The sequence below is a fragment of the Ictidomys tridecemlineatus genome, chromosome 5, assembly GCF_052094955.1.
Source record: "Ictidomys tridecemlineatus isolate mIctTri1 chromosome 5, mIctTri1.hap1, whole genome shotgun sequence".
Taxonomy (NCBI): Eukaryota; Metazoa; Chordata; class Mammalia; order Rodentia; family Sciuridae; genus Ictidomys; species Ictidomys tridecemlineatus.
Window position 1 is genome coordinate 13,803,534 of NC_135481.1, and position 14,126 is coordinate 13,817,659.

The 14,126-nt window shown below is 54.3% G+C and overlaps 1 protein-coding gene across 15 annotated transcripts in view; it reads left to right on the top strand.

Moving 5' to 3' along the window:
* Tle3 (TLE family member 3, transcriptional corepressor) overlaps positions 1–14,126 on the top strand; it is a 48,657-nt gene that overhangs the window by 29,293 nt on the left and 5,238 nt on the right. For 3 of the 15 annotated variants that reach the window (XM_078049364.1, XM_078049371.1, XM_078049379.1), the window contains 10 exons: positions 2,364–2,568; positions 3,989–4,005; positions 7,940–8,059; positions 9,002–9,052; positions 9,659–9,811; positions 10,181–10,322; positions 10,856–11,055; positions 11,763–11,839; positions 12,781–13,030; positions 13,387–13,634. In XM_078049364.1, the coding sequence (XP_077905490.1) occupies positions 2,364–2,568; positions 3,989–4,005; positions 7,940–8,059; positions 9,002–9,052; positions 9,659–9,811; positions 10,181–10,322; positions 10,856–11,055; positions 11,763–11,839; positions 12,781–13,030; positions 13,387–13,634 (1,463 nt within the window). The remainder of the gene's footprint in view (positions 1–2,363; positions 2,569–3,988; positions 4,006–7,939; positions 8,060–9,001; positions 9,053–9,658; positions 9,812–10,180; positions 10,323–10,855; positions 11,056–11,762; positions 11,840–12,780; positions 13,031–13,386; positions 13,635–14,126) is intronic. The other 12 variants (XM_078049368.1, XM_078049374.1, XM_078049366.1 and 9 more) reach the window with 7 other exon arrangements.

Below are 14,126 nucleotides of genomic sequence, written 5' to 3' on the forward strand. Positions count from 1 at the left end.
GAGCCTGGATGTTTGAGTAGGAGAGGAGGCCTTAACCTGGTAGGTGAAAGGGTGTTTGGAACTATTCATCTACATCTTTCTCTGGATACCCACCTTCAGTAAGTTTGGCTGTGTTCACTAACTGGGTGTGTGGAAGGAGTTGGCAGTGGCTGTAGCGAGCAAAGACACTTTGAAGCCGTCTTCCCCCTCCTCTTTCTTGTTTCTTCCTTAAAGGGTCTTACCGGCTCTGCACTGTGAAAAGTGGATGAAATGCCTTCACCCTTGCTTCCTGGGATTTTACTAAATAGTCATCACAAGCAGATTAAAGGGCCTCACAGCAGCAAGTTTAAAACCATAGGGTCCCCACTGAGGGCTCATTGTAACTTGATATCTAGATGAGATTGTATGGTCCTGCCACACCAGGGAATACTAAGTAGTCATGCAAAAGGACAAGTTGATTTCTTTGGAACACTTAAATTAAAATCAGATTATCTAGCATTCTGGTTGACGAGCCCATTTTTGTGTAGAAATACATTTAAAATTTGTAGATTATCATAAAGGAAAATCTAGACAAGTAACAGAGTCTTCTAGGGGTGTGATTGAAAGATAATCCAAAAAAAAAAAAAAAAAAACCTTCCAAGTTTTTACTCAGTTTTTTTTTCCTCCGTGAGCATGTATAATTTTTAGAATAAGATGCAAAAATCATATTTTCTCTGAAAGATGGCATGGCTCCCATTTGAGAGCAGTCTGAGCTCTTTAGCTTGGAGGGTTGATGTCTGCATGGGCCCTGTGAGTCTGGCTGCAAGGGCCGCCTTAACCCTGTACCTGTTGTAGTAAGTCTCAGGTAGACCTGGGGTCAGACCATTTTAGGACCAGTGGCTTCTGGGGCCAGGAGCATGGTGACCTCCATGGCTGCCTTAACTTTGGGGTAGAGCCCAGGCTGACAATTTGCAGCTTAGTTGAGGGAGAACAAGGGCCGTTAACTTTCTACCAAACACATGTAGGCCTTCTTCATATCCTGTTGTGTGTGAGCCATTTTCAGAAAGCCATTTCATGTTGACAGGCAAGCTCCCTGTCTGGAGTGAAGTCTTGATGTGAGATCTTTGCTCTCTGTCACTCCCCGACCCCCCTCCCCACCTCCTCTTATTTGAAGGACCTTCTTACAACACTCTTAGGATGAGGTTGATTGGAGTCCAAATCCCACTTAGCAGTGGCAGGACTTGTGTCAGTTACTGACTGCCCACTCTATCCCCCTAAGCATCCATCTGTCATCTGTAAAATAGGCACAGCCCCTCCCTTGCCAGGTAGTTGGAATGATTGGGGGTAGGGTCTGGAAAGTGCCTGGGCATTCAGTAAGTGTTGGGTTCCTTTTCTTGTGCTAATGGAGGAGAAAGGTGTGTGTGTTGCTGGAGACCAGCATGCCCTGGCCCTGCCGCACCCATCCCTAAGAAATATTGGCATGGTGTAGCTTGGTTCCTGGCACAGTTTAGGAAATATATGTGGCATATCTGTCTGTCTACTTGGCTGTGGGGGAGGAAGGGAACAGGGAGCCCTGAGTGCCCTGGGGAGCAGAGTCCTGGGTTGGGAGTGGGGAGAATTGCTGCTGTTGATGACGGGATTACTAAATGGGAGCCATTGGGGGGCCCATTCAGAGCTCTGCCATTGCTAGGGGCTGTCCCAGTGCCTAGTGAGTCGGGGGCTGTGGCCCAAGCCCTGTGCACATTGTCTTATAGTGATCCTCTGCTTCAGTAGGTGGTTCTTTCCCCATATAACAGATGAGGAACTTTGAGGTTCAGGGAGTTGAAGTCACCTGCCCAAGGCCACACAGTTAGTTGCCAATGTCCCCGGACATCAGCTCTCATTCCACTGGCTCCAAGTTCATCTTACTCATGGTGCTGTCTGCTATGACCTTCCCTCTCTTGGCTCCAGACCAGGCTTGGAGTGCTTCAGAATTAGGGAGTCTCCCCTAGGATACAGCTGCAGGGTGGGAGGCTCTGGCTGCTGATGTTGAAGGCATGTACGCATGAATTGTGAGCTTAAAAGCAGATTCCCCTCCACTGAGAGGGAGCCCTGGTGGCTGTGTGGTTTATAAATGCATGTATTACTTATCTCTGGCTTGGAAACAAAGACTGCGAAATTCTGTCCTGCAACTGCAGTGTGGGGCTGGGTGGGGTGCCTGAAGACATAAAATCTTTTATCTAAATTGCCATCCATTTATAGACTTCCTTTAGTGATACGAGCATGTGGACTGAACTGGGGGGCAAAGGTTTGGGGGTGGTTTTCCCTCTGCTACCTCCTGATGGCGGAGCAAGGGAGATGGGAAGAGGTAGTCCGAGCTCCCCTGCCCGTCCACTCAGCTATGCTCACCACTGACTTCATTGCAGCAGCAGCAGCTCCAGGCGCAGCACCTCTCCCATGCCACGCATGGCCCCCCTGTACAACTGCCGCCCCACCCATCAGGCCTCCAGCCTCCTGGGATCCCCCCAGTGACGGGAAGCAGCTCTGGACTGCTGGCACTTGGCGCCCTGGGCAGCCAGGCCCACCTGTCGGTGAAGGATGAGAAGAACCACCATGAACTTGATCATCGAGGTGCGGCTTGAGCTGGGGCTGGGAACTGGGTGGGGATGGGTTGGGTTCCTATGCCTGCAAACCCCATGGTGTGTGGACATGGCAGGTGCTGTCACTCTAGGACTAGGAGTCAGACAGATTTGGAGTAATCTGTTGACACCCTGGTGTGTGGAAACCAGCACCTCATTCCTACGCACCATGCCCCAGTCCATCTTGTGCCCTGGCAGGCGTCTGTCCATTCCTCTGGAGCAGCCCACCCTTCATCATTCAGCTTGCAGCTGTGAGAGCTCGTCCAGCCCCTGTTCCCTTAAGATGTCTTTCTGGTCAGATTGGGGACCTTTTTCAAATTCCCATGAAAGTTTAAGAATTGTGGCCCCAATACCGTCATTTGTTGCTGTCCTTTTATGTTCTATTCCTGGAAAATATTTCCTCCTTACCAAGACCATCCAGTTTCTTGAGAACAGGGACCAACTTTCTAGATATTTTTCTGAGCATATTCTCACCAATACAGAAGCCTCAGGAAAGGTACAGAGTCAGTGCTCAAGTAGAGGAAGCGAGCACATTCCAGCAGGGAGGGGATTGGGAAACTGGAATCAGAACTTATTCTCCTAACCTGCATCTAGGCCCTGACCATGAGGACCCAGGAACCTACACTGAGTTGGGGCTTGAAGGGATTCTTGGATCAGGAAAGGCAAGGGCCTGGCTCCGAGGCAGACCCTTCACAAAGCTGGCCAGCTTGTGTGCTTTGCCCTTGGATATTTACAGAGCCACGTAGCCAATGCCTTCTGAGTCTCCTGGGCCCAGGGAATTGCAGTGTCACCATCTTGCCATGGCCCGGGCCATGACCTGGGAACTAGAAGCCAAGTTTTTTGTCTCCTATAGTAAAATGGCCCTTTTGGCCCAGGGAAAGGGGCCTCCACAGCAGGCAGGAGAATGGGAGCTACTGCTTAGCTAGGCAAATAATCAGGCTTCAGCTTCCAGAGTCGTCTTGGCAAAGAAACAGAGGACAGTGTTAATTAAAATAACAAGACAAAAGCCACTCCTGTATTCCTTTCTTTTCTTTTTTCCCAGATCTCATGGGTATTTTGCATAGCGTGATCCTTCCCAGGCTTGTGACTTTAAGAACCCTAGACTGTTGAAGAGTAAACTGATGTCCTTATGGCATGCTAGGAAGAGCTGGGCCGAAAGCCTCCCCTGGCCCACCCTGGGAACTAAGGAGGGGCACTGGAATTGGGTTGGATAATTTCCAAACTGAGATATATCGCCCACTGACCCTTCTTTGGCTGACCCTTAGAGAGTACCAGGCCCTTTTCCCTTTGGAAGACCAGTGAAATGGGCTTATATCAGCCAGCAGGACTGAGGAAACTGACCTTTTTACTTTCTTTTTTGTTCTTTTTCTTGGGGGTCCTGACTCTTCTGCCCTGGCCTTCCTTCCCCAAAGAGAGAGAATCCAGTGCGGTAAGTATCAGTGCTCTATACCCTGCAAGGTTGTGTTTGGGTGCTGGGAGGAAGAGGGATTGCTGGGCTCCTGGCCTGGGGGTTTGTCCAAGAACCGTGCACCCGAGACCCACCTATTGCCCACCCTGGGCTCAGGATTCTCTGTTGCTCTGTGGGTTGAAGCTGAGGGTTTGTGATTTATGCATGCCCAGGACTGGGAGACCTGGCTTCAGCTGACGTTCTGGTGACAGTGCCTTCATCCCCTAGTGGAGGGGGGATGGTTACTGTCCTAAAGTAGGAGTTGCTGTCACCTGTTGAGTGGCATTCAGTTACGGAAGTCCTTTATCTCTCCAGGCTTTTGGTACATCATTTATCAAATGAAGAGCTTTGGCTAAATCAGCTCTGTCTCTCATGTGAAACCAGGTCAGCTGACAACCTGGGTCTTCCAAGGGGCTTTGTGGAGCCTCTGGACCTCAGCCCAGGGCTAAGGACCTAGTTGTCCCCTTTGCCGGCCAAGGTTCTTACCCGCCCTGCAGGCTGGATGCCTCCTGCACATCCTGAATCCTCCACTGCTTCAAATGCCTGAGGCTTCTCCCTGTTCTGAGCTTTCACTTGGTTTAAGAAAGTGCTAGCAAGCAAGCATTAAGGCCAGGCCGCCTGCGTGTCTGCCAGCTCTGAGATTTGTTGTAAATCTTTCTGATCACACTGAGGCTCCGAGGTTCTGTTTCAAGTGAATAAGCCTTCTGAATAAGCACAGTGGAGTCTGGATAAAAAAAATCCTCCAGCGATTAGTGGAGCTATTTTATTCCTCATCGCCATCCTTGTATCTGGGGCCATCTAATCTGTTAGGATGGCTTTGGTTATTACCTCGTGTTAAGTAGGACTTGGAAGGTCAGGCAGTTAACTAACCATCTAGACAGCAGCCTCAGCGGGCACCTCCCTCTGATCAGACCCATCTTCCCTCCCCAGCCCTCCCTTTACCCAGATAGGGTGCTGCTGTCTTCTCTCCCCATGCCCACGTGCTCAGAAATCCAGGTCCTGTTTTGGGCCAGGGAATGGCTAGGTACAGAAGAAAGGAATAATTGAAGCTGAAAATCCATTTTGATTGCTTCACTGTTGATCCTCGAACAGTGGCATTTTTGAAGAAGCTGTTTGCCTAGATAGAAGGAAGGCTGCAGTGGACACATTCAGGCTTGGCTCTGGTCCCAGCTTTATGAGACATAGGGTAGCACTCATGGCCTCTCAGAGCCTCAGTTTCCTTTTGCATAACACAGGAATAATAAGCCAGCCTTCCAGCCTGCTCCTCAGTGCCATCGGAAGGACTGCTTATAACAAGTCCAGATTTCCCGGGGAACAGTAATCTCTTGCAGGGAAACAGTGTTTGAGCCTAGCACCCTTGGGTCCTCACCTCATCTGCCTCCTCACCCTCATTCCTATTTGCTTTTGGCTTTGCGCCCCTGTTGATTAAAGTTTCTGCTAGAAGAAGCCCAAAGGCACCTCTCAGGAGCCCGAGCTCTTCACTCCACAGCATTTGCCGACTTCCGCTCGGGCCAGACTCTCAGAGCAGAGGGGGCACACCTAGGCTGCAGGAGAATGGAGTGGGAGTGGATCAGATGCCATCCCCGGGCTGAGGTGGGAGGGAAGGCTAGGCCTGGCAGCTCAGAGTCAGGGCACTGGGGCTGTGGGCATGTGGCGATGGTGTCGGAGGGTGTAGACTGAAGTAATGAGCCTTTGGAAGCCAGGTTGTCAACAGATGAGGCCTACGGCAGGAAGGACAGGGCTGTGTCAGAGCGGGAGGGGGACGGGTGGACGGGCTGGAAACTGTCCCAGAGGGGTTAGTCTGGAGTCCAATTAGAGGTAGCTTCATTCATATTTCCTTGCCTAGCCGAAGCAATAAAAAATACTTAGTTTTTTGGCCGCCTGCCAGCCAGAGGCGGGCTGGATCGATGCCGCTAAATGCCTGACATGACTCTCCGGTAGCGGCGAGGGTTTTCAGCCTGACTGCATGAGAAGAAAGAGCTCGCTGTTCTCCCGAGCCGCGCACCGGGTCGCAGGGAGAAACACGAGCAGCCGCGCGCCCCCCTCCTCTCCACCCGCCCTCCCGCCTGCGAGGGGCAGCCAGCCCGAGGGGCTGGAAGCATTTCTGCTTAGCACGGGGTGGCCGCCACCGTCGGAGGAAATGAAATGAAATGACGGTGATTTTTCTGCCGGCGCTTGCAGCAGCTAATTGAATTGCGGCTGTGCGCGCATCGCCGCCGCTCTGCACGGCTGTGGGAAGGTTGAGCTGCAGTTCCATTATAGCCTCCATTTTTTCTTCAAGGCTTGATAACTCTGCCATTTTAATTTGCTTCAGGCAGAAACTTGGCAGGGACGGGATGCCCAGAAACCGGCTTAGGAACGGAAATTAAGTTCTGCGGCTGGCTCCCGCACCGGCCCCCAAACACCGGCCCATCCCCTCTCAGCAACCTTTGCCCTTGCACCAGCATTGGCCTCCAGGACGATGAGGGGATGAGAAGTGAGGCTTCTCCTACTTGCCCTGGATGCCCCTTCTCTTCTGAACAGATGTCTCTCTGTCCTGCTATGACCCCATCACACATTTCTCACTGCCTCAGGCTGTGGATCAGCTAGTCTTTTTCTCTCCTCTGGCTAGACTTGAACTCGTGGAGGGCAGGGACTGGTCTTGCTCATTCTGCCACCCAGTGCCAGTCCCGACCCACGGCAGGTGCTTTGAAAATGCTGGCTGGGTAGGCGAAGGAGTAACAGTATAGTGCTCTTCTTGGAGAGGGGTGAGCCTCAGCAGCATCCTGGAGGGACATTGATCCTCAAAAGGTTGCTGCCTCGGGTGCCCTTGCCAGTAGCTCCCCACTACATGCTGACAGCCATGGACAGAAGTTGTTCCTGTCCCCTTCCAGGACAGCTCCATTTCCAGACCGGCCTGCCAGTCTACCCTATTCCCCAGTCTTTGATGCTCAAGGGTCCCCATGCTTCCTCTTTCTGTAGGTGAGAGAGATCTCCAGCTATTTCCAGGCTGGCAACCTCATAGGGCCCTTGCTTTCTGACAGAGGGGGACATTTCTCCCTGCCTTTGTGTTCCCTGCCTTGCAGAGGGAGATGCTTTGTAACATTAGGGTTTTTATTTGTCTGTGACCCTGATGTCTCTCTAGGTTGCTGGCAGCCTGGCTGTGGAGAGGAGTAGGATGGTCCCAGTTGCTTGTCCACAATTAAGAACACTGTTGATAGGCTGACACTCTTTTCCTACCCATTTCCCCATTCCTGTGGGATGATGATGAAGTACTGTCACATTCCTGTCTGCCGCCTCAGATCCATCTTTCAAGACTCAGGGCAGCTGTCCCTCATCCTTCCTTGGGGCAAATAAATGTGGCGGACATGAGAGGGGTGGGTAGTGAGCCACACAGGTGACTCTCACCCTATAGGGAGGGGCCTCTCGGGCTAGAATGCGAAGAACTCAATATTGAAAGACTCAATATTTAATAGTAGTGTCTTGCTACAAAAGTCAACGGGGAGCTGGGCCTGGCGGTGCACATCTGTTACCCAGCTACTCTGGAGGTAGAAGGGAAGATCAAAAGTTGAGGCCAGCCTAGGCAACATAGTCAGACCCTGACCCAGATGTGCTGGGGGTGTGGCTCAGACTTGGAGCGCTTACCTGGCATGGCATGCAGGAGGCCCTGGGCTTGGATCTTGGGTACCACCAAAAACAAAATAAAAAAATAAGGATGGGCCAGAGCAGCTCCCAGGGAAGCGAGCCTAGCGGGGTTAAGGAAGGGCTCAGCTCCCTGTCTAGGCTTCGAGTGAGCAGAGACACAGATACAGGGTGGAAGAGGCTCTTTTCCCTCCTCGGGCCTCCTGTGTAGCCTGCGTTTAGCTGTGTGGGAGGTTGTGTGAGAGGTTAGGATCGGGTACAAGGCTTTGACCCAAAATCATCTTCTTGCTTCCAGAATAACTCAGTGTCACCCTCAGAAAGCCTCAGGGCCAGCGAGAAGCACCGAGGCTCTGCAGACTACAGCATGGAAGCCAAGAAGCGGAAGGCCGAGGAGAAGGACAGCCTGAGCCGATACGTACGTCTGAGAGCAGCGGGTACCACTGGACTGGTTGGGCAGGACAGGTCCCAGGCTGTGGCTGAGCTGTGGCCTGAGCCCTCTGGAGGTCGGTTAGTGAGTCAGAGTTACAGGTGGGACAGGAGGCCTGCGGGGGAAAGTCATACACCCTGTGAGCATGCGAGTCACTGAGTGGAGTGGACAGGACTGTCGTCCTGGCCTTCCTGGGGTCTGGGGAGGTGGTGGGCTCCTCCATCAATGGGCCAGTATTCCCGTGCTGCCGTTGATCGTACTCACGGAATCTGCTAGAGATGGTCCCCACAGGTTGGCCCTGCTGTCCTCACAGTCTGTCCCAGGCATTCAGCCTCTCAGCCGTGACTTCTGGTAGCTTTATAATGTGAGACCCTGTGGGAATGTGGCCATCGTGTCTTCCATTGCCAGGCTGAGCAGGACTGGGCTGGGATGGGCATGGGGACAGTGCCGTGCTGAGCCTCGGAGGACCCGCAGCGACCTGCCTCAGTGCTTGGCCGCTCTGCGGCTTTGGATGTGTTGTGCACTCGGAGCTCAGCTGTATTTCTGTGAAATGAGGCCAGTGGCCCACCCCAGAGTGGTGAGGACACCAAGATGAGAGTCACCCACGGTTTCGTGATAGCCCCTGTAAAGCCAGCTGGGAAGGAGGCTCCAGCTTCCGAGAGATGAGTGAAAGGGCAGGCTGTAGGGAGGGGATGGGAAGTATGGTCGGGGGCAGGAGTCTACCCAGTGGGCACAGTGGCAGAGAGGCCCCGGAGCCCAGGAGGAAGGCCGACTTTGACCTGGAATGCTGCTGGCACCGGGCACAGGGCACAGTAGATACAGTGAGGACTTTGGCATTTGGCAGGGGTGGAGAGCAGGGGGTGGCTCAGGCTGGGTTGGAGAGGGGAGGGTGTGGTCTCTTACTGGTCTGCTGGCTTCTCTTGGTTGCAGGACAGTGATGGGGACAAGAGCGATGATCTGGTGGTGGATGTTTCTAACGAGGTAAGGGCAGGCCCCCATTGTAGGGTTTGGGGTGGTTTAGGATTGTTTCTTCTTAGAGTGGCATCTGTTTTGTTGCCTGAGCAGAGCAGTGAGGCCTCTAGTCTTGGCACATCAGGTGGATCAGGAGGAGCGGGGCAGGGCTTTCCTGCATGGTGGCGGGGTGTTCGTAGACCCTGAGAACTTCCTGTGATGGGTCTCCAGAGAGACCCTGAAAGAGCCCAGAGAAGGGCCACCTTGTTCCTTGTAGTCTCTCAGGTCAGCTCTGCTCCATCCTCATGTTGAGGGAGAGTTGTGAGTCCTCTGCAGAAGAGCAGCTGCTGAAGAGAAGCTACCCGATGCCAAGCCCAGCCTCACCAATTTGAGTCCTGAACTTGTGTTTGATCGTGGACAGCTCACTCCCCCCACCCTATCCTAGGCCTCAGTCTGCTTGCTGGTGACATAGAAGGGTCAGACTAAATTAATAGCTAGTCGGCCCTCCTTGGGGCCCCCAGACTCTTAGCCAGACTCTCCCCATCACTCATGCCCTTTCTGAGCCCATTCTTAGGGAGCGAAGACTCTAGCCTAGGCGTGGCTTTCAGAGCATTTCTGTGTAACTTGTGTTTTTAGGACCCAGCAACGCCCCGGGTCAGCCCGGCACACTCCCCTCCTGAAAATGGACTGGACAAGGCCCGGGGCCTGAAAAAGGACGCCCCCACCAGCCCCGCCTCGGTGGCCTCCTCCAGCAGTACACCTTCTTCCAAGACCAAAGACCTTGGTCATGTATGTAGGGTCTGCTTGGTGCTTCCAAGGAGGTGGGGCAGAAAGGGATGGGGAATGGGGGTGCACAGAGGCTACAGCTGGAGTGGTGTTGACTGGGGAGGGGAGAGAGTGGAAAGGACCCGGCTATGGGCTTGCTCAGGTCCACGCCTGAACCTACCACTTGCTGGCTGGTCCTGCACTAGTCAAGGAACCTTTTTGAGCCTTGTTTGCTGCATCTGTAAAATGGAACCATGTCTTTCTGTTCAGCAGAGGGTCCAGAACTGGGGTTGGGGCTGAGCTTCTTGTGGGGATGGTATTAGGTGCTGTGCTAGCTCTCAGGAGAGAGGGGTCTTCAGGACTTCCCTTGGTCTCTACCTCTTCCCTTCCCAGAATGACAAATCCTCAACGCCTGGCCTCAAGTCCAACACACCAACTCCAAGGAATGATGCCCCGACCCCAGGCACCAGCACAACCCCGGGGCTCCGCTCAATGCCAGGCAAACCTCCAGGCATGGACCCGATAGGTATAATGGGTAGGCACCATGGGGCTGGGTTGATCTGATCGTGTGGGGGGAGGGTTGGCCTCAGGCCAGGGTTGGAGCCGCGTGTCTGGGCCAGAGCACAAAGAGTGTCCAAGCTGGGGTTCTCCTAGGACCTGCCCTTGGCTTCACAGTTAGGTTTGAGGAGGGCTTGGGTGCGCCTTCAACACTCAGGTCAGGGATTCCTGGGCCACTACTAGGCTGCATGTGTAGAAGGAGCATCAAGTAGGTTAGGGCACCCCAGACCTGTTTCTGCCCCTGCCATTAGTTTTGTAAGGCTCTCAACGAGCCTTCTCTGGGCCTCCATGTCGTGTTGTGTAGAAAGAGGTAGATGTGTCCCAGCTAGAGCTTGCTCAGGCTCTGAAGTCAAGGGTCCCCTGTGGGTGGGTTCAGTGCTGGAGGACTCCCAAGAGCAGGCAGCTTCAGTATGCAGGAAGGATTGCTGCTGCGCAAGGAGGTGGCTACAGTGTGGTTGGGGCCCACTCCCCTTGATGCCCACCTCCCCACTGACACCCACCTTCTCGTAGCCTCAGCCCTGCGCACGCCCATCTCCATCACCAGCTCCTATGCCACACCCTTTGCCATGATGAGCCACCACGAAATGAACGGCTCCCTCACCAGCCCAAGCGCCTACGCTGGCCTCCACAACATCCCGCCCCAGATGAGTGCCGCCGCCGCCGCTGCAGCTGCTGCCTATGGCCGATCGCCAATGGTGAGCTTTGGAGCTGTACGTAGACCTTTTGGCTCCTTTTTTGGGGACTGGGCAGGGAGTAGAGAGCTGGTGGAGGTTGCAGTGGTGCTCCCTGCATGCTAAAGGGAAACAGGGGTCTGGAAATCATACAGCTGCCCTAAGGAGAACATTTATGGGAAAGAGGGTCCACTGTGGGGTTGGCCTGGGTTTGGTTCCATCCCCATTGCCCGTCGTGTAACCTCCCACAGGGCAGCCTTCCTGCAGGCATGGCTCCTGGCCACTCTGGGACATGGGCTGACAGCTGCTTCCTGGGCTCAGGGCGGGATGGGAAATGACGTCCACCTGGCAGGTTTGGGAGGTGGAGCTGGTTGTTCACAGCTGTCATGATAGAGGATCAGTTAGGATCTGGGTTGGTGGAGAAAGGCCCCTTTTCGGGACAGTTCTGTCCTTACTTCGTATACCTAGGGTGGTCTCCTTTCCATCCTAGTAACAGGCTCACTGGGGCAGCAGGAGGGGCAGGGTCAGCTGGCTGTGCCTTGTGGCACTGGTTCAGAGTCAGGTCTGGAATGCACTGTCCTGGGCAAGGCACTTGGCCTTTCTAGCCGGCCTCCTGTGCTGTGCTGTGCTGATGCCCTGATCCTGAAGAGGCTGAGCTGAGTGGGCAGGGCCCAGTGGGTGGTAGGGGGCAGAAGGGAGGGGCTGTATGGTGGCATCACTAACAGCTGCCTTGCCTTTTCTTGCAGGTTGGTTTTGACCCTCACCCTCCCATGCGGGCCACAGGCCTGCCCTCAAGCCTCGCCTCCATTCCCGGAGGGAAACCGTAAGCTATGGCTATGTTTCTTGCATGCCTCACAAGGCTGACAGGGGAGAGTACACAACCCCATCCTCCCATCCCCTGAGCACACCAGTTTGCCAGGCTTTGTCTCCCCTTCCTTGGAAAGGTTTGGATCCCTCTAGAGGCATTTAGGCCCGTGACCCTGGGAAACCACCAAGTGTGACCAGCCCCAGAGGCTTCCTCCAACAGGAAACCAAGAGGTGCTGAGTCCAGTCTCTGGCTCTGAGAGGGAAGGCGCACTTCTAACCAAAGGCATGGGGCTTCTGTGGGTATTGGGGACCCCTTTGGGATCTACCTGCTGGAAGGGAAAGGCCACCAGCCTTGCTAGACTTATCCCTCCCCTGTCTCCAGTGTTCCACCCCCCACAGGGCACACTTCCCCTTTGCCCCTCACCTCCATGGGCTGTTGGGAAATAAAAGGCTGAGTAGACATTAGAGATACTGCCTTAGGCTTTCCCAGAGCTCACCTCATCAAGGAGGATCTTGCAGCCCACTGAGAAGGCTCCCTCAGAATCCCAGAACAGCGGGTCATCCAGCTGTGGCTTGTGGCTCTGATGAATCCCTGCAGTTTGGTTTTGGAGGGGCAGGCAGATTCCCCTCCCTGCCACCACTGACTCCTAAAATAGGTGGCATTTAGCTGGATCCCACTAGGACCAGAATGTCAGGGGACTTTATAATTGTTGGGAAAGGGTACCTGTGGGGCTTTCGATCCAATTTGGAATGAGAATATAAGTGAGAATAAAGTTCAAGGTTGGAAGGTGAAGCAGACCCACCCTGGTGGACCCACCTTCCGGTCACATAGGGTTCCTGGATTTAAAGATTTCAGGAGATAGGGCAGGACACCCAGTCAGGGGTGGTTCACACTGACTGGGATGGGACCTGGGAGGCAGAGATGGGTGGCTAGAGTGAAGTTTCTTGCTTTTTCAGAGCCTACTCTTTCCATGTGAGCGCTGATGGGCAGATGCAGCCCGTGCCCTTCCCCCATGATGCTCTGGCAGGCCCTGGTATCCCAAGGCATGCCCGCCAGATCAACACACTCAGCCACGGGGAGGTGGTGTGTGCCGTGACCATCAGCAACCCCACAAGGCACGTCTACACGGGTGGCAAAGGCTGCGTGAAGATCTGGGATATCAGCCAGCCGGGCAGTAAGAGCCCCATCTCCCAGCTGGACTGCCTGGTGAGCACTCCGGGGCTGCGGACATCTCCAGTGGGAGTGGGAGAGCAGAGCAGCCTGGGCTAGAGGCGAGAGCCCCAGTCCTGGCCTGGCTCAGCCCTGGATTGGCTGAGCAGCTCTGGGCCCTCGTTTTGCCATTTGCAAGTGGAAATGATCCTGACCTCATGGAGTATTTGAAGGAGTGGGAGAGAATAATGGAATGTAAATTTGAAAACCCAGGGGCAGCCTAGTAGCTGCTATGTTTTAGGGGGTGCTGGGAGCTTAGGTGGCAAGGGGGCGAGGGGTCACTAGATGTGACTTTCGAGGTGCCCAGGAAAGGAAGTGTGGACAATGCTTAGCCCTGCCCCTTCTCCCTCTAGAACAGGGACAACTATATTCGCTCCTGCAAGCTACTCCCTGATGGGCGCACACTCATTGTGGGTGGAGAGGCCAGCACACTCACCATCTGGGATCTGGCCTCACCCACACCCCGCATCAAGGCCGAGCTGACGTCCTCCGCTCCTGCCTGTTACGCTCTGGCCATTAGCCCTGATGCAAAAGTCTGCTTTTCCTGCTGCAGCGATGGGAACATTGCCGTCTGGGACCTGCACAACCAGACCCTAGTCAGGTGAGGTCACAGGAGGGAGCATCTGCCTCGTCCTGCGGGTTTTATACCCACCTAGCCTGGTGCAGCATCCTGCTGTGGCCTTGCCCTGTCTGCGGAGTGGGGTAGCCAGGGCAGTTTGGATGAGAGTACTCTGGCAGAGAGACAGACTGGCCTGTGAGGGACAGGGGAGAGAGGGCTGCTTGGGCCTGGGAGATTGGAGGAGGCTATGCAGAATTGGTGAAGCTGGAATCAACTTGGGAGGGACACAGCCAAGAGGATGGAAGAGGTCAGAGCAGAGAAATAGCCTCACTTGGTGGTGTGACGTGGGCCTCAGGAGCACTGCTGCTCAGCTCTGCAGTGATGACCTGTGCAGGTCATCTTACCCTGTGTTAACTGGGCACCGTGTAGGTTGCACTTCAGTGCAGCGGCAAACAGCGGTGCCTGGCCTGGAGTTGGCTCTCGGTACCCACCAGCTGCCTGTATTCTTCATGGTTGTTTGGCACGTTTGTGGCC